The 25,887-nt window shown below is 33.2% G+C and overlaps 1 protein-coding gene and 1 long non-coding RNA gene across 8 annotated transcripts in view; one reads left to right on the forward strand and one right to left on the reverse strand.

The window, feature by feature from the left end:
- Nucleotides 1-25,887, forward strand: part of LOC127709004 (uncharacterized) — a 149,825-nt gene that overhangs the window by 72,126 nt on the left and 51,812 nt on the right. The window lies entirely within an intron of this gene.
- Nucleotides 11,046-25,887, reverse strand: part of LOC127708985 (coadhesin-like) — a 152,936-nt gene continuing 138,094 nt past the window's right edge. For 3 of the 7 annotated variants that reach the window (XM_052214239.1, XM_052214234.1, XM_052214238.1), the window contains exons 3-7: nucleotides 22,924-22,995; nucleotides 21,029-21,189; nucleotides 19,655-19,825; nucleotides 18,186-18,201; nucleotides 11,046-11,215 (exon numbers count right to left, since the gene is read on the reverse strand). In XM_052214239.1, the coding sequence (XP_052070199.1) occupies nucleotides 11,128-11,215; nucleotides 18,186-18,201; nucleotides 19,655-19,825; nucleotides 21,029-21,189; nucleotides 22,924-22,995 (508 nt within the window). In that variant the 3' untranslated portion in view covers nucleotides 11,046-11,127. The remainder of the gene's footprint in view (nucleotides 11,216-18,185; nucleotides 18,202-19,654; nucleotides 19,826-21,028; nucleotides 21,190-22,923; nucleotides 22,996-25,887) is intronic. The other 4 variants (XM_052214235.1, XM_052214236.1, XM_052214240.1 and 1 more) reach the window with 4 other exon arrangements.

The following is a 25,887-nucleotide window of genomic DNA, read 5'->3' on the forward strand; positions in this document are numbered from 1 at the left end:
CTTCCCCTATATTTCATTTGATTAGTGTTATTGTCCCATACAAGAAAATATATGGTTTAGGGGTAGGGATCTCGACCGTTTACAAGTTCTCAAACAGGATGGGGTGGGGGTGACCCCAGTGGACTCACTTTATATTGCATTTGATTTGTTTTATTGTCCCATACAAGAATAAATATGGTTTCAGGGTGGGGATCTTGACCGTTTACAAGTTTTCAAAAAGAAGGGGAGTGGGGTGGTCCCGGGGACTCTCCCAATATTTCGTTTGATTTGTTTTATTGTCCCATACAAGAATATATATGGTTTAGGGTGGGGATCTCGACTGTTTACAAGATAAAACTCAAATTTATTTCCATGAACCAGTTACAAAACACCAAAATAATTCTCTAAAATTAGATATGACTTAACCACTCATAAATCTCTAAAATTAGATATGATTTTATATCTATCAATTAAACACATCACTTTTCAAAACAAATAACTCAAACTTATTTCCATAAACCAGTAAAAAACAAGCAAAATACTTCTTTAAAATCAGATATGATGTTATATCTATTTCCATATTATAATCAAATTTAATTAATAGTTGCTAATATTGTTTCTTTCGTGTGTCAAAAAATAATACAGATCTGCAACTTATCTATCAATGTCAAAAACTTTATCTCATAATAAAAATAGATTATTATCTAATTAGAAACAAGTTCAGATTCAGCACTTGAAAGAACCCTATATATATTTAATTTATGTTCAAATATAACACACACAAACTAATAACGGTAATTTTTCCCAGGGGACCTGCCCTTTATTTCATATGATTTGTTTTTTTGTCCCATACAAGGATATATATGGTTTAGGGGCGGGGATCTCGACCATTTACAAGTTCTTAAACAGGAAGAAGGTGGGAATGACCCCAAGGAACTCACCTTTTATTTCATTTCTTTTGTTTTATTGTAACATACAAGAATATATATGTTTCGCGGTGGGGATCTTGACCGTTTACAAGTTTTCAAAAAAAAAGGAGAGTAGAGGTTACCCCAGGGGACTTCCCCTCAATTTAATTTGCTTTATTTTATTGTCCCATACAAGAATATATATGGTTTAGGGGTGGGGATCTTAACCTTTTTTAAGTTTTCAAAAGGAAGGGGGTAGTGTTTACCCCCGTGGACTTCCCCTATATTTCATTTGATTTGATATATTGTCCCATACAAGAATATATATGGTTTGAGGGTGGGAATCTTGACCGTTTACAAGTTATCAAAAAAAGGGGGGTAGAGGTTACCCCAATGGACTTCCCCTATATTTCATTTGATTTGTTTGAATGTCTCATTCAATAATATATATGGTTCAGGGGTGGGGATCTCGACCGTTTGCAAGTTCTCAAAAAGAAAGGGGGGTGGGGGTTACCCTCATGGACTTCCCTATTATTTCATTTGATTTGTTTTATTGACCCATACAAGAATATATATGGTTCAGGGGTGGGGATCTCGACCGTTTACAAGTTATCAAAAAGAAGGGTGTGGGAGGTAACCCCCTGGACTTCCCCTATATTTCATTTGATTAGTGTTATTGTCCCATACAAGAAAATATATGGTTTAGGGGTGGGGATCTCGACCGTTTACAAGTTCTCAAACAGGATGGGGTGGGGGTGACCCCAGTGGACTCACCTTATATTGCATTTGATTTGTTTTATTGTCCCATACAAGAATAAATATGGTTTCAGGGTGGGGATCTTGACCGTTTACAAGTTTTCAAAAAGAAGGGGAGTGGGGGTGGTCCCGGGGACTCTCCCAATATTTCGTTTGATTTGTTTAGTTGTCCGATACAAGAAAATATATGGTTTAGGGGTGGGGATCTCGACCGTTTACAAGATAAAACTCAAATTTGTTTCCATGAACCAGTAACAAAACACCAAAATAATTCTCTAAAATTAGATATGACTTAATCACTCATAAATCTCTAAAATTAGATATGATTTTATATCTATCAATTAAATACATCACTTTTCAAAACAAATAACTCAAACTTATTTCCATAAACCAGTAAAAAACAAGCAAAATACTTCTTTAAAATCAGATATGATGTTATATCTATTTCTATATTATAATCAAATTTAATTAATAGTTGCTAATATTGTTTCTTTCGTGTGTCAAAAAAAAAATACAGATCTGCAACTTATCTATGAATGTCAAAAACTTTATCTCATAATAAAAATAGATTATTATCTAATTAGAAACAAGTTCAGATTCAGCACTTGAAAAACCCTATATATATTTAATTTATGTTCAAATATAACACACACAAACTGATTACGGTAATTTTTCCCAGGGGACCTGCCCTTTATTTCATATGATTTGTTTTTTTGTCCCATACAAGGATATATATGCTTTAGGGGCGGGGATCTCGACCATTTACAAGTTCTTAAACAGGAAGAAGGTGGGAATGACCACAAGGAACTCACCTTTTATTTAATTTCTTTTGTTTTATTGTCCCATACAAGAATATATATGGTTTAGGGGTGGGGATCTTAACCGTTTATAAGTTTTCAAAAGGAAGGGGTAGTGTTTACCCCCGTGGACTTCCCCTATATTTCATTTGATTTGATATATTGTCCCATACAAGAATATATATAGTTTAAGGGTGGGAATCTTGACCGTTTACAAGTTATCAAAAAAAGGGGGGTAGAGGTTACCCCTGGGGACTTCCCCTCAATTTAATTTGATTAGTTTTATTGTCCCATACAAGAATATATATGGTTTAAGGGTAGGAATCTTGACCGTTTACAAGTTATAAAAAAAGTTGGGTAGGGGTTACCCCAATGGACTTCCCCTATATTTCATTTGATTAGTTTTATCGTCCCATGCAAGAATATATATGGTTTAGGGGTGAGGATCTCGGCCGTTTACAAGTTCTTAAACAGAAAGAAGGTGGGGATGACCCCAGGGGACTTGACTTTTATTTCATTTTATTTGTTTTATTGTAACATACAAGAATATATATGATTTCAGGGTGGGGATCTTGACTGTTTACAGATTTTGAAAAAAAAGGATTGGGGGTTACCCCAGGGGACTTCCCCTAAATTTCAATTGATGTGTTTTATTGTCCCATACAAGAATATATATGGTTTAGGGGTGGGGATCTCAACCGTTTACAAGTTTTCAAAAAGAAGGGGGGTGGGGTTTACCACCGTGGACTTCTGTTAAATATCATTTGATTTGTTTTATTGTCCCATACAAGAATATATATGATTTCAGGGTGGGGATCTCAACCGTTTACAAGTTTTCAAAAAGAAGGGGTTGGGATTTACCCCCCGTGGACTTCATCTATATTTCATTTGATTTGATATATTGTCCCATACAAGAATATATATGGTTTCTGGGTGGGAATCTTGACCGTTTACAAGCTATCAAAAAGAAGGGGGTGGGGGTTACCCCAATGGACTTCTCCTATATTACATTTGATTTGTTTTATTGTCCCATACAAGAATATATATGGTTTAGGGGTGAGGGATCTTAACCGTTTACAAGTTCTTAAACACGAAAAAGGTGGGGTGACCCCAGGGGACTCGACTTTTATTTCATTTGATTTGTTTTATTGTAATATACAAGAAGAAAAATGGTTTCAGGGTGGCGATCTTGACTGTTTACAAGTTTTCAAAGAGAAGGGGGTGGGGTTTACCCTCGTGGACTTCCCCTAAATTTTATTTGATTTGTTTTATTGTCAAATACAAGAATAAATATGGTTTAGGTGTGGGGATCTCAACCGTTTACAATTTCTCAAACAGAAGGGGGTGGGGGCTACCACAATGGACTTCCCCTATATTTCATTTGATTTCTTTTATTGTCCCATCCAAAAATGTATATGGTTTAGGGGTGGGGATCTCGACCGTTTACAAGTTCTCAAACAGACACGCTGGGGGTGACCCCAGGGGACTCACCTTTTATTTCATTTGATTTGTAACATACAAGAATATATTTATGGTTTCAGGGTGGGGAGCTTGCACACTTACAAGTTTTTAAAAAAAGGAGGGTAGCTGTAAACCCGAGGACTATCCCAATATTTCATTTGATTTGTTTTATTGTCCCATACAAGAATATATATGGTTTAGGAGTAGGGATCTCAACCGTTTACAAGATAAAAGCACATTATCAAATTGAAAGGGCATAGGGGTAAGAATATATATGATTAACGGACACTTAATTATCTACAAAATGTCTAATAATGAACAGTAAATTCCAAACTTCATTTATACAGTAATACTAGTAAGTTTCAAACTGTATATATACAGTCCTACAGATCTTATCAGAAAACAGAAAATTTTCAAATAAATCTGTCACTCCAATGATTATCATATGCTAACATATTTCCAAGATCTAATTAATAATGAAAATAAATCATTATCATATGCTAAAATATTTCTAATATCTAATTGAACAGAACTATGGTTGTTTAACATAGTACTCTAACATAATTAATAATGTAATAATCTTCAAAATGTCTAATGATAAAGCTTATAATCATTACCACTTAGAAAATAGATAATTTTCAAATAAATCTGTCACTCCAATTTTTATTCTGAGATAAGACAAATCATAACATAATAACAACAGTAGAATATTTAAAAATGCTACTTTTGGATATTAAAAATGGCGATAACTCACAAAGGAGATATACTAAAATCTTGAAAATTAATAGAGACCTTCATTAAGTCTCAGGAAACAACATATTCAAATTTGAAAAAAAATTATTAAAGCGTTTTCATGTTATTGTGCGGACACTGTTTGGCAGCCGCCAAACCGCACAGCCGCCCGCCGTATATCACCATTTTAATAACCGATATTTCCTTCGAAAATCCGGTTAAAAATTATAGTCAAAGCTCGAATAAAGGGAGACAAGCCTTATAAATCTGCACAAACTATTTTATGTCAAAATTGATAGATTTACCTGGCACTGAACACTACTGAAAATTCTCAAACAACTATTTTATCGATGTACTGATTTGAACGAAAACGTTCTTGACGCTACTGAATCAAATGCAAGGCGTTTTCTCTTAATTACCTGAACCAGTACTGTACTGTACTGAATCTACTGCGCGGGTCAGGGTACTGAACATGTACTGAATAACTGAAGAAGATCTTGACATTTTTCCTTGTGGTAAATTCAGGCATTTAAGAGTTGTTCAGTTTAAAATGACCGTTCCAGTAGTGAAAACAGTTACTAGTGTATTGTTATACAAAATATAAGCAGAGAGTTATAAATCCATACTAAAACAGTATAGAATGATTAACGTAGCAATTAAATGTTTTTATTATTATTGTAAAATATAAATTACGTTTTTTGTGAGATGCAAGAATTTAAAATCCTTGTGAATTGAAACCATGCAAGTATTTTTTTCATTCACTACCGTTTAAAATTTAGATACTAACTGATTATACCCATCCCGGCTCATATGTTACATATAATTTTCATAAATGTATTCGCTGTTCAAACCTGTGGGACACAATCCATGTATATATAACATTTTAAATTACATTCTATTAAGGATAAATTTAGTCTCAGTTTAAACTTTATAATTTTTATGAATAATCTTTTGGTCTGATAGTATATATTAACGAAATTAAAAAATTTTGACACAAAAATCCTTTTGTTGAATTTCCTTAAAGTTTCTGCTTTCCGACCACTATGTTCCGACCTTAGATAATTAAAATATTTATAACAGAAATATCGTTTTGTTAATTTTCTTCATGATTTCCGACATTTTCTCAGGTTATGATTGAAATACAAAATATCACATGATAAACGTTCAGAAATAATCAATTTATTCTGGGACATTATATATTAATAAACTATTCCCAGGTTTATTGTCACAATGCACAACAGCACGCTGTATTAAATTTTACACACACAACGCGTACAGGGACCGTCTCAAAGCATGAATTATATAATTGTGTTATCATTATACTTGATATCTAATAAACATTCGCATTATTAAAAACACATATGTTTTGTCAAAAGGCAAATAGGTTCTAACATACAACTTACAAAACAAAAATACAAGTAAAATATTGCTAAAACTACACTCGATCGATTCGCGAAATACTGAAAGCAAGCTGACAGTATTAGAGTTGACGCTGTAGAAATGGGGCTCCAGTAGGATACCCCCATTAAGTCACAAGGTCACACGTTTAAAAATTGCCCCAGGTCACCATGTCACTTTTAGGCAAACGACACAGTTCTAACCTAATCTAATTCTCGTTGTTGAACATTTTTAAAGGTCACAGATCCTTTTAAATTAGACATCATGTCACAAGGTCGCCCGTCTAACCCTCAAGGTCGCAGGTCGGATTTTACCATGTTGGAGTCACAGAAATCAAGACTTCATATATAAAAATGTCGACAGTTGAATGTCCTAATAAATTTCCAACAGCAAGGTTATCAAAAGTACATTACAAATACAATGTTCTGTAATAACCAACTTATATAATTTGTGAACATAAATTTTAAATAAATGGAAAATTTAGGACACGATTTCACAACAATATCATATAAATTAAATGATTGGAAAGTTAAGTTTTACACTGTATCCTTGACCTAGCTATACTTATTATAAAGATATCCTTGACCTAGTTGTACTTATTATAAAGACGTTAATGTGACAGCAACCAAACAGCCAACGTTAATTTGAAAAAAAGACATACAAAATATCAATTAGAGGAATCATACTTTTAAAATATTTGTTTATGATGAAAACCAAATTATCCTGTAGTAAATATTGGCACAAGTGACAAGTTACAAGAAAAACAAGAACCAACTTCCACAGAGTAAGATACATGTCCCTGACGATGTTTACATGTATGTATTGTGAATAGAATATAGTCTAGGTAGAATATTGTACCCTTTTATATATGTCATTAACCAATATAATTTTATAATTAATCTTAACAAATGACAAAATTACAAAGATAATGACTTAACTTGAAATCCTTGTGTCGTGCGCATATTAAGTAGCTTTCGTGTTCTTCGCATTTATATGTTGTTGCTTTAACAAGTGTGGACACAGATCAGTTTGGATGTTTGACAGTGTTTTCTGACAAAAAGGGTTCTCTTTTTTCCCCATAGGGCTCTTTGTTAAACTGTGTTGCACAGTGACAGCCAACCTGTACCAAACACTAAAAATTAGCAGTGTCGTTTATTTAATATCTAGCTTGTTCAAGACTGTCATGGAGGAGACACTAATTTAATTGCTTTAACTATATAGCTTTTATTGATGTTTTATATGAATGTTGTCACGATGTGTAAGAGGGTTAATGGTAAAAATGCACTTTCTTTGTAATATTTATATGAGTACGATTTATTAAATTAGAAAGAAATGATGTTGCGCATCCTTTTCACAGGAAGATTGATTTCTTTACGAAGGTGATTTCTTTTATACAATTTAAAAAAAAAAAGATTTCGGTGGCTCAACTTTCAAGACAATGATAACAAATTGATTTTATATTTTATAGATACAATATCGGCAATGCTATCAAGTTATTTAGACATTTGATAAGTCTTCTTGTTGAACACATATTTAGTCTTCTCGTTGCCCACACATTTAGTCTTCTCGTTGACCACATATTTAGTCTTCTCGTTGACCACATATTTAGTCTTCTCGTTGGCAACATATTTAGTCTTCTCGTTGGCCACATATTTAGTCTTCTAATTGACCACAGATTAAGTCTTCTCGTTGGCCACGTATTTAGTCTTCTCGATGGCCACATATTTAGTCTTCTGGTTGGCCACATATTTAGTCTTCTGGTTGCCCACATATTTAGTCTTCTCGGTGGCCACATATTTAGTCTTCTGGTTGGCCACATACTTAATCTTCTCGTTGGCCACATATTTAGTCATTTCGTTAGCCACATTTTTAGTCTTCTCATTGGCCACATATTTAATCTTCTCGTTGACCACATATTTAGTCTTCTCGTTGGCAACATATTTAGTCTTCTCGTTGGCCACATATTTTTGCCTAAACGTTAACTGACTAGAGCTAGGCTCATATAATCCTATATTTCTAATCTGTCATCAATTTGTTACACTTGCAAGTGTTGTACCAGCATTCAAATACCGTTGGCCTTTTTTTTTAGATGTTAATGTGTAAGACTTTTTATGTATGTTTCCATCACAAAACGAGGACTAAGATATTGACATTTTGAACTGAATGAGCCTAAAGTGTATTCCATCATGCTTACGGATTCGGACAATTAAAATAAAGGTGACGTAGTGCATATAACAAAAAATGAAAAATACATGCAGAGGACAAATATCTCTAGTTCAATATGATGAGATCAGAAGACAAATTGCTTAAAGGACATACACATTAGGGAATAAATTATTCCATCCACTGGCGTGATTTCTTATTGGGGACTTTTATGTGTGGCAGATTAACCCTATAATGATACACGTCTTGTTGCTTATGACAATTTCACCAGGAAACAAGTCACGTGACAAGCCATGAGCGAGGAAAGGAGGACAACGACTCATATAAACTTATTGTTTAAATAAACTCATTGTCAATTAAGCATTGTAGAAGGATCTTTGAATATTGTCTTTATAGGTACTCAAATTAATTTTATTTTTAAGAGTTTAACACATATCCGTCCATGTATTGCTATTTAGGTATTAACACGTATGGCCCTATTTTCTATCGTTACTTATATTTGGTATTCGACAAGGTCGTGCTTTACTCACAGTGTTTATGTCGTCTTTAAACTAAATCCATTGGAAGTGTTCTGATTGACAATTACGTCTAGGAGAATACGGCATGGTTTGTTTATATGTTGTATTTGGGCCTTTGACTAGCTTTTAGTAACTGCGAGTTTTCCAAGATCGGTCCTTTGTGTATTTTTTCTCTGTGTTATTGGTTTTTTGGGCTTAGTAGCAATCTGATGAGTCAAGCTCTTTCCAACTGATTTTTAATGTGTTGTGTTGTTACACGATTATCCCGAATTAGGATGAGGTTTGAGCGCTCACAAACATGTTAAACTCCTCCAAATCATATAGGTGTCTGTCCAAAGTCTGAAGCCGTTTGTTTCTGTAGTTGTCGTTAGTTGCTGTCTGTCTTATTTGTTTTTCGTTTATTTTTGTCTTCTAAATCAGCCTGCATTTCTAATTTGAATAGTTTCACGTTTTGTCATATCAGGGCCTTTTATAACTGAATATACGACAGTGGTTTTGCTCATTGTTGACGGTCGTACAGTGACCAATACGGTCTTAAATCCGCTTCGTTTGCACTTTGTCGGATAGTTATCTCCTTGGCAATCATAACACGTCTCCTTTTTTTTTATTATTATTAACCCTGCGACGTTGTGTTTGCGCATGTCGTCCCAAGACAGGAGCCAGCAAGTAAGTGGTTTTCGTTTGTAATGTTTGTTGCTGTCTGCCATAACTTTGTTTTCGTTTGTAATGTTTGTTGCTGTCTGCCATAACTTTGTTTTCATTTATTGTTGTAGTATGAATCAGGCCGATATGTTGGTCTCTTTTGAATTGTCTGCCATTTTTTCATCCTGTTGACTTTTATAGCTTACTACACGGTATGAGTTTTGCTCATTGTTGAAGATCGTACGTGACCTTTAATTGTTCACATTTTTGTCCTTTGGTCAGAAAACATTTATTACTAGTCGTGTCATTGGCAATCATACTACATCTGTTCTCTTTATAAGAGAAGGCATGTTTATACCACGATAACGATTCGTATCAATGGTAAGCTAAACATCGAAAACTTCAAGGTATAATTGATTTTTTCACCCAAATTTTATTATAAAAAATAAAGCGACTATAGTGAACAAATATTCCAAATTCAAGATTACAAAAACAAAAAAAAACAGAATCAAGATATACCACATAAGAAAATATGTTAAAAAAATCATACATTTTCAAGACTAACCAAGTTATCGCAAACGTTTCCAAGATAGTTGTTGTTTCAATGTGGAATTGGAAAAAATTGTATCACGTGACATTTTTCTATGTAGATTTACACTTGTTCTCTTTTTTCACCCGATTTTTTTAAATCATGTGGTGAAAATACGAAAAAAAAAATGAAACATAGTATAATTTGTGTATCAAAGTGGCTGAAAAATTTGCAGCAATTATTCATACCGTCATAAAATTCGGATTTCAGGGATTTTGCTTTCAGTATTCATTTAAATGTGCAGGTATGTCTGACAAATTCAAAATTAATCATATAAAGAAGGCCAAAATATTTTAATGCTGGGTGAAAAAGACGGTTACAAAAATATCATTATAATGATTTCAAAAAGCCTTGGTTTTTTTTTAACCCTTTCACAATTTTTAGAAACAGCAACGTGATAAACCTGTTTTCGTGTTACAGTTATAGAAAGGAGATGTAATAACATTGATAAATAATAGCAACAAAAAAAAGTTAATTACGATACTACAAATGTGTGATTTGTAATAATCCAACAGTTTCCCTCTATATACAAATACAATTATAAACACAGAATAATGTCTCACATGTACAATTATGCATCAAAACAGTTGTTAATAAATGACGATCTGAAACATTTTTTTTTAATTTCGTAAACTTTGTATACATTTGTATTTGAAAAAAGGATTCAAATATATTTTAAAATTACAAATGACTTGTGACATACTCGAAAACAATGATTTCTTTTGTAAATGAAAATGACCATATACGCTGTCGTAAATAAAAAGACCATGCATGTTTTCCTAAATGAACTAAGACCATGAATGCTTTTAAACAAAAGATAACAATTTCATTCTTAAATAATAGACAATCACCACGAATGCTTTCCTAAATACATGTAATACCCAAATGCTTGTGTGAAAGTAAAACAAAAAAATCTTTGTGAAAATACATACAATATAAAAGACCCTGAATGCTTTCCCCAAATAAAGGCCAACAATGCGTCCCCTAAATAAAAAAAAATCCCAATCAGAATGCTTTTCAAAATTAAAAAGACCATGAATGCTCTCCTAAATAAAAAAAAATAACAATATTTGCTTTTCTATATGATCCACAATATATGTGTTAATGTAGGCAACTTAATGAACATTCCCGCAATAAATAGCACAAAGGAAACATGTAATATGTCCCACAATGCTCTTTTTTTTCTACCATTGAAATGAGATAATGCCGCTTTCTACCATCTTTTTTAAGAAATTAAAAAGACGATTGTACCACTTTCCTTTTCCTTTGTTTCTAAAAAGAGAGAGAACACTTTTGAATTTGTAAGAACACAATTATATTTACTACATGTATGTACCTGTTGTTATTCCATGAGGGTCTGAATGGGGTTTGTAAAATAGAGAACAATGGGGTGCTGAAATTAAGAGAATAGAGAATAATGGGTGCAAAATATAGAAAATGGAGAATGATGGACAAAAATTATAACGAATGGAAAAAGAACGACCTAAATGACTAAAGAATACAGAAGTGAAGGACCTCATTCTGACCCTCTTCCATTGATCTCGATTAAAAGGGTCAAGATCTGACCTAAATTCTTACTTAACCCTGCTAAATGTTCCTGACTAAGGTTAGAACAACGTCATCAGTGATTGTCTTAAGTTATACTTTAACGTAATTGTCCATTTGGGGGTGTATGTAGAGAATTCGTGTTGATAACTCAGAACATACTCACCCATTCTCGTCCAATGGAAAATCAGTATTTTGCCTTCTATTTTTCATAGTACATGGCTTTCCATGCACTATAAAATGCTATACATGAATAGATTAATTACGAAAGTGAACGCTTAAAAACTGCACAAACGAAGTGTACAATCCCCTGAGGCAATTTCCATAGAAAAAGAGCAAAGTAAAAAAACACGAGTACTGTTGTTTGTCTGAATATATTAAATGATAACAGGAGAATAGAACTATAAAAGCATGCTAAGTTGAGATTTTAATGTTGTAAACGTTATATAATTATACATTTAAGAACGAAAACAAAAAAAAAGGGGGCAAATGTGTGGGTAAAATAATATTTAATCTAACTTGTATACGAGACCTTAAAATCAATGGGTTCTTTTTAAGAAAAAAAAAAGATATTGTTGATCTAAAAAGAAAAAAATATACTGACAAAAAAGTAAGCTATTGATGTTGAAACGATCGTCGGTTTTAAAATGTATTGATGAGTTTTGACGTTATCAAAAATTAAGCAATTTTAGAAAAACTGATTTATATAACATTGTGTTCTTTTTAAAATGAAGGAATTTTAGATGTATGAGTATTAATTGTACCTGAAGCGGAAGAAATCTCCATTTTTTAATAATTTATCCTTTTTAGTTATCACAAAACTATCTCATTGCTATTTCATTCCATCTACCATGTTAACACTTAAGTGAGCTCATATTAAGGATTGATTATTACAACGGGAGGTTTATTTTGTACTGTCTCTCGAAGCTGCGAATATGTTCTAAATTGGTCTGACATTACTTGGTCATGTTTTATGAACATTTAAAACCCTCGGCTATGCCTCGGGCTTTAAATATTCATAAAACATGACTAAGTATTATCCAATCTGTACATATCTTTGATAGTCTCAATAAAATACATTCACAATGTCCAGACTGCGAGGAAATCTCAGAATGTGAGACACTGGATATGCTTAGCCGGCGACAACGGCTTAAACTACTTACATAAAGTTTGATATTTAAGAAGGTAAACAAAGCATAGTTAATTCGTGGACAATTATGGCGAAGTTGTTGTCACTTGATACTTAACCTTTACGTTACGGTTCATTGATCAGCTTAATGTATAAGCGCTTATGTCAGTACTGTAAACAACAAAACATTTTACGTCATTTTTTAACCAAATCAATTTTCTGATTTTGACAAGCACTATTGGAAGCAGAATTCCTTTATGATTCTTCCAGCTAGTTTTCATGTGCAAATGAGAAAAACGCTTCTGGTCAAAGACACAAAAAAAAATTAAAGCAGTTATTGAAGCGATACTATATTTTCTGTATTTACCAAAAAAAAAAAATTATAACGATCGTTAAGGATAAGATATTTTCAATTTTTAACAAATACCGAAAGGAAAAATCTGCCTGAATTTCAGCGTCTACATGTTTAAGGAATGGTGGTGTAGGTGTTAAATGCGCCGTTTCTACGTGCGATCGTTTACTTTTCCCAAATCCAGTTTAACGGGTTTTAATTCGGTTGGCATCCAAATCGGTGAAATCGCTTTGGACTCTAAATCCCTAAAGGGATTAGTCTGCAAAATGAAAACTTTCATAATTTTTTCAACAATTAGCAGGCGAATGTACCACACTTCATTCGGATCGACCCATTTGGAAAAACCTACCGTTACCAAGCAGCAATTGATACTTTAATAAATTTAAAAGAGGAAATGGAAAACAGCATCACGATAAAAAAAAGACTAGAGGCTCTAAAGAGCCTGTGTCGCTCACCTTGGTCTATGTGCATATCAAACAAAGGACACTCTCCAACATTGTAGACGAGAAAAGACTTCTTGGCAAAAATCTCTATTTTGTTGATCTTGTATTACTGATCTTTTAATCTGTTTAGTTTCTCTCTATCTTCTTTAGTTTTTGCTCAAAACACAAAAGAGGGTAAAAAAAAATCCTCATTTAAGGGCAATCACTCCTATGAAGAGTGACAGTCTACTAACTATATCGGCAAAATTTGACTTTTTAATAGATCTTGCCATGCTGATCATTTTTGTGATTTTAAAGTGAAAGATATAAGCCAAAATCTGCATTTTACCCCTATGTCCTATTTTTAGCCATGTCGGCCATGTTGGTTGGTAAGCGGGGTCATCGGACACATTTTTTAAATAAAATACCCTAATGATGGTTGTGGCCAAGTTTGGTTAAATTTGTCTAAGTAGTTTCAGAGGAGAAGATTTTGTAAAAGATTACAAAAATTTACAAAAAATTGTTAAAAATTGACTATAAAGGGCAATAACTCCTTAAGGGGTCAATTGACCATTTTGGTCATGTTGACTCATTTGTAGATCTTACTTTGCTGTACATTATTGCTGTTTACAGTTTATCTCTATCTATAATAATATGTAAGATAATAACCAAAAACTGCAAAATTTTCTTAAAATTACCAATTCAGGGGCAGCAACCCAACAACGGGTTGTCTGATTTGTCTGAAAATGTCAGGGCAGATAGATCTTGACCTGATGAACAATTTTACACATGGCAGATTTGCTCTTAATGCTTTGGTTTCAGAGATATAAGCCAAAATCTATATTTTATCCCTATGTTCTATTTTTACCCAAATGATGACTGTGGCCAAGTTTGGTTAAATTTGGGCCAGTAGTTTCAGAGGAGAAGATTTTTTTAAAAGTTAACGACGACGACGACGACGGACGACGGACGCCAAGTGATGAGAAAAGCTCACTTGGCCTTTAAGGAAAGGTGAGCTAAAAAAACTACACAAAACAAACGTCAGATAATAAAACAATACACAGAAGAAAAACGTATTTCGGAATTTGATTATATTTTGCATGCATTTAGACATTTAGAACTCATTGAACCGATGTAAATAATAGAAAAAAGTGATACATGTAGCACTTATACTTCCAGTGATACAATCTATAAAATTTGGTAAAAAAAAATACATTACATGTATATTATGTACGTACAATGCGTCGAAAAATGCATTTTTTTACTTTTCTGTCTATAGCAGTGTTTAAAAATGATACGTTATTAGTTTTGATATTTCCGTTTTATGATACGAAAATATATAAGAGGGTCACCAGATTCGTTTTTTGCTGTTTTTTTCATTGGTATAAAAACAAAGTTTAATAACCAGAAAAACGATTTTGAAGTCGCTCGCCGTCACGACGTTACTATAAGTTATCTACGTTCATATCCGTAGATATGGATATTTTAACACCCTGAAGTATCCAAGTACACCCTGAGGCGAAGCCGAATGGTGTACAGGGTACTGAAGGGTGTTAAAATATCCATATCTACGGATATGAACGTAGATAACGAATTTATCCCCGGTCTTAGTCCAAATCTGGCCATTTTTAGAGAAATTCGACCACAAAGTGTAACGTGAAAGCAACGTTTTTTTCATTTTATATAAATCTTATATTGAAATTTGGGAATTCGACATATTTTTTACGGGGTGTAGGGTACCTGTGGTAGAACCCTACAGGTATTCAAATATAAGACGTTTTTAATCCGGAGACAGAGAAACTGGAATGGGTCGAATTTGGCGCTCAATGTTGTGAGAGTTACATCATAGACGGTGTGGGTCATTTGCATAGCTAGGTCAGTAGTTCAATTCAATGACAATGTGGCAGCCAAGTGATGCATTTACTTAAATGAGTGCAAATGATCGACATAATAAGATAAAATCGTTAGTTGATTAAATATTTAATTACAGACATCATGGATATTCTACAGAATTCTATATTTCACAAGGAACAACCATGGAACTAAGGAAAACGCGCGTGACGTCCACCGGGGTAATGGATAGCAACGTCCGGGTATATGGGTTAGCAACACCCAGGGGCTATGGGTTTTGTAACGACGTGCGTTAACCAATCAAAATCCTAGAAATATACTAAGCCGGGGATAAATGTTTTTCTCTCTCCGTGTGGGACTTTTTTGAGACTAATTCATTTCTACTAAAAAATGAATTGGGCGACCAATATAAAGACCTCAGTAACACCTAATTCGAAGTCGGGTTATATAAATGCGTAAAATGAACACCCATGATATCGACTTTGGCTAACAGTATCAATGTTTTCCGATTCTTACTATATAAGACATAGCCAGCCGAGATCCGAATGGTAGTACGGAGGACAGTAAGTCTGGTCTAAAATCGATAATCTTATCAGAGGTTTACCTTTTACTCAAAAGGAGTCAGTAGAGGAAAATGGTAGACAATTGATGAAAAATTAGTTCAATAAATAGAGAATATTATATGGCTTTTCCAATATCACATCCGTATCAACCCGAGACACCAATATAATCCCAAGAGCTCTGCTCGAAGGATTTTATTGGTTGAGGGTGGATACGGTGTGTGATATTGAAAAAAAACATATCATATACACTTTATTATATATCTCAAGTAGAATTTTTTTATGTGACGTGATGTCATACAGATTAGAGGTTTGATAAAGCCTCTGCAACGGTGACTCTTGTCGATGACATGACGTCATACAGATTAAGGGTGTGATAAAGCCTTTGCAACCGTGACTGATATCGATATAATCACGGATGGTTGATACAGCACGATTGCCATTGATCATATTACACATACAATTTACATGTTTTAACTACTAACTAAGTAATATATAATTAATGAAATTAACACTTTTTTTAATTTTAAATGATACGTTATTAGTTTTGATATTTCCGTTTTATGATACGAAAATATATAAGAGGGTCACCAGATTCGTTTTTTGCTGTTTTTTTCATTGGTATAAAAACAAAGTTTAATAACCAGAAAAACGATTTTGAAGTCGCTCGCCGTCACGACGTTACTATAAGTTATCTACGTTCATATCCGTAGATATGGATATTTTAACACCCTGAAGTATCCAAGTACACCCTGAGGCGAAGCCGAATGGTGTACAGGGTACTGAAGGGTGTTAAAATATCCATATCTACGGATATGAACGTAGATAACGAATTTATCCCCGGTCTTAGTCCAAATCTGGCCATTTTTAGAGAAATTCGACCACAAAGTGTAACGTGAAAGCAACGTTTTTTTCATTTTATATAAATCTTATATTGAAATTTGGGAATTCGACATATTTTTTACGGGGTGTAGGGTACCTGTGGTAGAACCCTACAGGTATTCAAATATAAGACGTTTTTAATCCGGAGACAGAGAAACTGGAATGGGTCGAATTTGGCGCTCAATGTTGTGAGAGTTACATCATAGACGGTGTGGGTCATTTGCATAGCTAGGTCAGTAGTTCAATTCAATGACAATGTGGCAGCCAAGTGATGCATTTACTTAAATGAGTGCAAATGATCGACATAATAAGATAAAATCGTTAGTTGATTAAATATTTAATTACAGACATCATGGATATTCTACAGAATTCTATATTTCACAAGGAACAACCATGGAACTAAGGAAAACGCGCGTGACGTCCACCGGGGTAATGGATAGCAACGTCCGGGTTTATGGGTTAGCAACACCCAGGGGCTATGGGTTTTGTAACGACGTGCGTTAACCAATCAAAATCCTAGAAATATACTAAGCCGGGGATAAATGTTTTTCTCTCTCCGTGTGGGACTTTTTTGAGACTAATTCATTTCTACTAAAAAATGAATTGGGCGACCAATATAAAGACCTCAGTAACACCTAATTCGAAGTCGGGTTATATAAATGCGTAAAATGAACACCCATGATATCGACTTTGGCTAACAGTATCAATGTTTTCCGATTCTTACTATATAAGACATAGCCAGCCGAGATCCGAATGGTAGTACGGAGGACAGTAAGTCTGGTCTAAAATCGATAATCTTATCAGAGGTTTACCTTTTACTCAAAAGGAGTCAGTAGAGGAAAATGGTAGACAATTGATGAAAAATTAGTTCAATAAATAGAGAATATTATATGGCTTTTCCAATATCACATCCGTATCAACCCGAGACACCAATATAATCCCAAGAGCTCTGCTCGAGGGATTTTATTGGTTGAGGGTGGATACGGTGTGTGATATTGAAAAAAACCATATCATATACACTTTATTATATATCTCAAGTAGAATTTTTTTATGTGACGTGATGTCATACAGATTAGAGGTTTGATAAAGCCTCTGCAACGGTGACTCTTGTCGATGACATGACGTCATACAGATTAAGGGTGTGATAAAGCCTTTGCAACCGTGACTGATATCGATATAATCACGGATGGTTGATACAGCACGATTGCCATTGATCATATTACACATACAATTTACATGTTTTAACTACTAACTAAGTAATATATAATTAATGAAAATAACACTTTTTTTAATTTCGTGCGTCTAGAGCGCTTTTCTGAATTTACTTCATCAGGAACGCTCAATCCCAAACATTTTAAAGCCAAATATGTTATAAAACCTAAACATGCGAAGATCTATAGAACGCTAGAGGGCGCAGCCTTTATCGGGCGTATCCTTAAGTTTAACTCTTTGTTTAAACAGAGAACCACATTTTGTCCACCGAATTTCAATAGTAACTTACCCATATTCTGGGGTACCTGTAATTACAATCCCATGATGAAATTAATGTAGATTCATCAAAGACACATCAAACTTATTAAATAATACTGTATATACATCAGGAGATGAGGATTGACGGCAACATATGACAGTTTTTATGTGGAGAAATTCTAATAGAGCTTTTTACTGGACATAAAAAGGTTTTCTATGGTCTCGGATTTGACTTTTTCTAACTTTTGGCTTTGTTAACGAAAATCTCGTCAGAGTCAAACAGATAAAGGACAGGGAACCAGTCTAAATAACGTAGATGGTATTTGGTTGTTCGAGTCGTTACTTTGCCGTCTCATTAACGTAGATGGAATTTGGTTGTTCGAGTCGTTAATTTGCCGTCTCATTGACGTAGATGGTATTTAGTTGTTCGAGTCGTTACTTTGCCGTCTCATTAACGTAGATGGTATTTGGTTGTTCAAGTCGTTAATTTGTCGTCTCATTAACGTAGATGGTATTTGGTTGTTCGAGTCGTTACTTTGCCGTCTCATTAACGTAGATGATATTTGGTTGTTCGAGTCGTTACTTTGACGTCTCAATAACGTAGATGGTATTTAGTTGTTCGAGTCGTTAATTTGTCGTCTCATTAACGTACTCACTAGATGGTATTTGGTTGTTCGAGTCGTTACTTTGACGTCTCATTAACGTAGATGGTATTTGGTTGTTCGAGTCATTAATTTGCCGTCCCATTGACTTATTCCCTTACTTTCCTTTTATTCATAATTATAACTAAAAGTCCGTCTGTTATAAAAAGAGTTCGTATTGCCTAAGCTAAAATCTTAACCCAAAGAAAAATCTAAAAAAATACTTTAATCCAGTCAACTATTTGGTTGTATCTGTGTAAAGTAAGGTACATAAGTAGCGGTTGTCTAGTACTAGAATTTATTTGTTTCAATGTTCGATTTTTAAATTTTTTGTTGATGTACTTTTTTACTATCTTATAAATTTGATGAACTACAAGTACTTATCTAGAATTGGTCTTATTGCGCCTACGTAATGAATGATTAATCTAAAATCGGGTAATTTAGCTTGTCATATGGGAAAGACAATGTCAATTGATTAAGACAGTATTGTTATCTTGAGATAATTTTTGTGCCAAATACTGTTGGGTTGCTACTATATTGGAGTAAAACTAAAACAAATCCCAGTGATTTTACAAGCAAATTATTTTGCATGGATTTGTTCGCAGTGAATTAGAACCAATGACAGGACATTTTCCACCTTCCTCTCTAAACATGATAAACGTTCTGAAGGAATTTAACATTTTTACTTAACTTGTAAACAAATGTATCGAATAATTTTTCATTAAATTGAACGTTGACCCGAATCTTTGAAAATCTAGCTGAATCATCGATTAGGCGTTCCATCCCATGAAAATATTATATATAACACGTAACATCAGTACATTGGATTTACACTTCAGCTGCTTATATTAATTCATACCTGGACAGTGTTGTTCCTGACAAGATTTAATCTGCTGATAACTTCCCTGACATTCGTCACCACCATGAGCTGGAGGAGGATTAGTGCATGTTCTAGTTCTGGACTGTTGTCCTCCACCACATGTTTTAGAACAAACTCCCCATGGTCCAAAATAAGTCCAACAACCATAAACTATACAATACATTGACACGAATAATATAAACATATGATATAAGCTCTACAGGTATTTTCTCAAATAAGACTGGTCAAGTGCCATTATATTTATTTGTTTCTAGTTTGCCTAAATAGCCCTGATCAGTCATTTTATCAAGTAAGATCTCTGACAAAATACAAGAAACATTTCGGCAACTAATCTCCGATCCACAAAAATATGAAATGAATAAATAAAGTTATGTAAAAAAAGGACAACCAAATTCATCCAAGGTCAATTTTGTCTAGGGAGTTGTACCCTTAACGTAAGTACAATTACATACTACATAAAATAATTATTTTACAACAAAATGTTCCATTTGAGCGGGTAACTAAGGGATCTAAAAGTCAACATTCGACTGAAGGGTGTACTATAAATAATATCTGTTTAGGGGCCAGCTGAAGGACGCCTCCGGGTGCGGGAGTTTCTTGCTCCATTGAAGACCCATTGGTGGCCTTCGGCTGTTGTTTGCTCTATGGTCGGGTTGTTGTCGCTTTGACACATTCCCCATTTCCATTCTCAATTTTATGATATCGATTTTTAAAAATGTGCAAGATGCATTTTTCTAGGATACTCTTCATCCAGTACTCTCAACCGGCAATTGTTCATTTAAGTAATAGTTATTAAATTACTATTATTACTAGAACTTGTTATCAAATTTCTAGAAGAAACAAACAAACAATGTTGGAGGTTAATCTAGTATACAAGGACTGTTGTACTCTCTTGACCACAATTTTGGGCCCACGGGATTCGCATACTTAACCATTTAGAAGCATCAAGGCCAAAAGGGCATCAACACAACCACTACATTTACCAATTGTTAACCTTGCTACAGAGAACTATTTTGTTTGTCTTATGTCAGAAACATGAGCAATTTAAAATCTTCATTTGCAAATCATCCGTGCAGGTGAATCGTCAATAACTATAACAAAAGCTTCATGCAAGAAATTACATATCAAACTTGTTTGAATTTCTTGAAGACACATATCAATTTTATATTTTTTTTCAGAGGGTGAATCGAGCACAGATGAAAAGTAACTTGTTCGTGATTGAAAGAAAAATAGGAGTCTTTCATCATCTTGAAAATATATTCTAATCACTAATTAACTTTACCGAATTCAACCAACATAGTACGTGCAAGGAGGAAAATATACTGCCATGTTTTAGTTTACAGAATTACTTACCTGGAGGAGGACACTCGGTTACAGTAAATGTTTGGATTACTGTTGACTGAGATTGATGTCTACATTTACCATGAACTTTTATTGACGGATTCTGTTGTATCCATGTGATAAATCTTTGTACTTCACAGCATTCCATGGTGTTCTCGTTATCTTCCAAATCTCTACAGAATTTTGTAAAGATTAGATTGGCAGCATTTAACTTGACAACAAGGTAAACCAAGGATAGTTCTACGGACGCATAAAACAAACTGTTATTTACATTCGTGATAGCACTGGGTCTATACCGCTGCTGGTGGACTATTAGTCCCTGATGTATTACCAGCTAAGCAATTAGTGCTTTGGTATTGACATGACCTATAACATAACTTTCTTGAATCTTCCTTTATGGATCAAAAACATTTTAAGAAACTAAGGTACCAACTTTCTGAGGCAAAACTTTATGAATTTGACATTGTTTTAAAGTCCGTACTTAATTGTCATAAAGCTCCTCGTGTGTCTTTTTACTTATACATCCTTCGCTTTCAAATATTTGCTTTTGAGCTTTCTGATGTAGGTCAATTAAAAAAAGCGCTTCGGACGCATACAATTTATAAAGTGCTGTTTTCATTTTTTGATGATAAGTAATTTACTTGGGCATATTTGTCAAATTTTGTATGGTCAACACAACATCTCGTACCATGGGTTTTCTTAGAATGAATAGTTAAAAGAATGTGCCGGTTAATATCTTTTCCGAACTGATCACATGATCATACATACTTAGAAAGAACAATATAAGAATAAGAAGATATGGTATAATTGCAAATGAGACAACTCTCAGCAGAGACCAAATGACATACATGTAGAAATTAACAGCTATAGGTCATCGTATGGCTGTTTCTGTAAATAGTTAGCTGTTTCTTTTTATCATACAAAGTGCAATAAGTAGGGAAAGATTATCTAAGTTTTTAATTCATATGTACGTTGAAATTAACTGCCACTCCTTTTCTTTGAAAAAGCCATGACATGTAATGTCCTATCATTATCTATGATGGGAATGTAACACAATAATTCTGGAAACTCCAACATTTTCTTATAATTGTACCAATAACGTTGGATAGTAACAGTATTTTTGTACTTCTGCATACATTTGAGAAGGTAATACTTTATATATTTTCTCAAGCCGAACTTTACATTTGTAGAGAGAATTGATATTAAGTTAATATTTGCAATGACTTAGCTGTTAAACTTTTAATATAACCACCACGTATTTAGATGTGTATCCATTAAGAAAATAGTATTTCTCTAACATTGACTGAAAAGTGCTGTAAGTGTAGCGATCATAAGAAGTCGGTATTTTTTTTTACCTTTTGTAATTACTAATGAATAAATTATGGCTAATAAGGTATGCTCGATGCCAAATAAATAAAACGTTTGTGAGCAACACTTTCATTCTAATAGAATAACTTTCAAATATTCTAGTCGTAACCATACCGCCTTTACTAATTCTAGACAAGTGTGCCCTAATAGCGACGTTCAGACAAGTTTATCCTTGCAATGACTTTTTAGCAACGTCGTTCTCATAATAATTTAGTAATAAATCCATCAAACACCTGTTGTCCATTGAAAATTTGAAAGACAATGTGAAATAAGTTAACGAAGACTAAGTAAGCCAAGTCGACCTGAATATGCTAATAAGGCAACAAATCTATGAATAATTGAAATCGACCTGGCTATGTCACCAAGACAACGATCACCTGAAAAAGCCCAGTCGACCTGAATAATCATTGAAGTCAATGTTAATCTGAATAAACCTTCATGGACAAAAAAAGTACCATACGTAACGGTTAGTGCAGTATACATCAGCAATTTTATATTACTAGACGCTCACTAAATTGATGCTTATACACTATACTTACATCTCTTTTAAATTTGTTAGCTCAGCAAAAGTTCCACTGCATATAGACCTAATTGAACTTTCTTGAAGTCGGCTAAAAATTAACAAAATACGTATACAATTTCGTCTATTAGTAAATACTACAAAACGAAATATGAAAATATTTTTGTGACAAATGTAACTTTAAAAACTTTAAAAAGTAATGGCTATTAATAATACTTAATATTAACATAACATATCTTGTTTTATTTCCTTGATTTATTTCCATATCGTTTCTTCTCTCTTTCTTACTCAGTTCTATCTTCATTAACCCTCAGAGGGGCTTTTACTTTAATCATTTTTTAGACAACAGTTTGTTTTTAACAGAATCAAAGTGGTGAGAATTTGAATTATTAAAACAACTAGCTAAATTTATCTTCTTGTTCTTCTCATATATTACAGTACCACCATTTCTCTTAAGACAATCTGAAAAAGTTTAGTTATCGAATTTATTTCTCACAATGAAAAAGGAAATGATAAAGAAAACATCTACTATGCAAAACTATGCGGTATGGGTTTCGATCATTGTTGAAAGCCGTACGATGAACTATAGTTATTTCACTGTGGTGGAGAGTTGTCTCACTGGCAATCGTACACTATCTTCTTTCTTTTATATGAAGCAACTATACAGCTGTAAACATTTACGTTATAATTGAAAGAACAAGTTATTAATAAATTCAACAAACATATGCCTAAATTTTACTGGAAAATAGACAGGAAGAGCAAGCGACAACTGACTGGAATTTGGGAAATAGAACAGCCCCCTTAGATCTTAAACGATGTAAAACTAGTTTATGAATACTCTACAGAGTATTTTAAAGTGAAAACGAATACTTTTTCTCTTAAAATGTAAGTCAAATTTAGAAAGTTGAATATTTTCTCATAAATGATATGGTCTATTCTAACATTTTTAATTTGTTACAATTTTAAGAAATTCATGTTGGGGTTCTTATAATTATTGTGTAAAAAAGTGATAATGTTATATTAATTTGTAACAACACTTACTAATGAACCAAGATTATATATAATAATCCAGGTTAAACTTGTGGTTTATGCTTTATGAGCAAAAAAAAAAAAAATTCGAATAGTACAATGTTATACATGATTAATAGTAATTATTAGAGATGAAAACATTTAAAAAGTTATGATTAAATAATGTCAAACGACAAGAGAGGAACATTTACACAGTATTTAATTGTCATTGAAACATACCAATAATGTTCCAGAGGCACTAACCTCTGATTGAACACAGCACTAAATTGTCACAGATAATTCTATGTTAATTATGCTCAAATTACTTGGCTAAGATTGATCAAATAGTTATATTTATTACTGCAACATTTATTTTCAAAATATTTATGATTTTGTTATTATAGTTAATCATTTTATACGCCCGTTGTCCGTCCGTCTGTCCGTCCGTCCGTTGTCAACATGTCGGACGATAACTCAAAAACGCTTTAACCAATTTGCATGAAACTTTGGTGAATTGTTTAGATCTATTGACGTGAGCTCCTTTTCGATTTTTATAAATTTTAGATTTTACGTTTCCGAGTTATGGGGTTTTATTCATTAAAAAAGGGGGGATTTTCCAGTTTTCAGACAATAACTCAAAAATGCTTTGAGCAGTTTTCATGAAACTTTGATGAATTGTTTATATCTATTGATGTGAGCTCACTTTCGGTTTTTATAAGTTTTAGATTATACGTTTCCGAGTTATGGGGTTTTATTCATTAAAAAGGGGGGATTATCCAGTTTTCGGACAATAACTCAAAAATGCTTTGCGCAGTTTTCATGAAACTTTGATGAATTGTTAATATCTATTAATGTGAGCCCCCTTTCGATTTTTATAAATTTTAGATTATACGTTTCTGAGTTATGGGGTTTTATTTATTAAAAAAGGGGGGTTTTCCAATTTTCGGACAATAACTCAAAAGTTCTTTGAGCAGTTTTCATGAAACTTTGATCAACTTTGGTGACTGGTTTTTATCTATTAAGATAACCTCCCTTTAGTGTTTTATAAATTTCTGATATGACATTGAGGAGTAATGGAACTTTATTCTCGTTAAAGCGACGGGCGTATCATGCGCTCATGGCGCAGCTCTTTATTAATTATGAAATCCTTTTAGAAATAAATAATAACGTACTGATAGTTGAGAATGGTTTTTATTTAATGCTGAAGCTGGTATTTTAGTTTAGTTACGATTAGATAATTTAATTCTCTCGTCCTTTTGAATAATGCAATTGTTTTATGAACGCTAAAATTGTAACATCTTGAAAATTTGTTTTCCCAAAAAGAGTAAATATTATTTATTATTTAATAAAAAGTTTTAAATGTATTATCCATTAAAGAAATTTGAACGCATTCTCTTAACTTTAAATATGTAAGTTTACCTGATATTCAATAGACACTAATGACTTAAACAACATATTTTGCAATAAGAACAATTTTCTTTCCTTGTCAGAAAAAAGATAGATTAGGAAATTTCAAAATGTTGGGATAGCCAGAGGACACCATAAGATATATGTTCACATGGACTCGGTTACAGAATACATTTTATTAATCGTATTTTCTTTTAATGTTAAGTCTAAAATTTACAAAGTTATAGCAGGTGCAAATGATTGTTGATCTTAAAACTGCACCCTCATAAATTCTTTTTACACTAGAAGATAGGCGATTGTTATAAGTTTCTTGAGAAATTAAATCGTAGAAATACGCAAAATGAGTAAATCGTGCACACCTTTCACGTCCATGCGTGTTTGAATCGACTTGTTTGGCCTGATAAATAACAATTAAAAAAATCAAAAGACGAGTAGATCATCTCGTTTTGAATTACATAAGTTTTAACCTTTCAAACCAGATATTGATTTAATAGATTGACGAAAAATATGGACCAACTGAAATGCCTAAGTAATGAGCGGTTCATTCGATTACAAGAAACTAGATTAT

Source organism: Mytilus californianus, unplaced genomic scaffold (assembly GCF_021869535.1).
Source record: "Mytilus californianus isolate M0D057914Y unplaced genomic scaffold, xbMytCali1.0.p SCAF_7, whole genome shotgun sequence".
Classification (NCBI taxonomy): domain Eukaryota; kingdom Metazoa; phylum Mollusca; class Bivalvia; order Mytilida; family Mytilidae; genus Mytilus; species Mytilus californianus.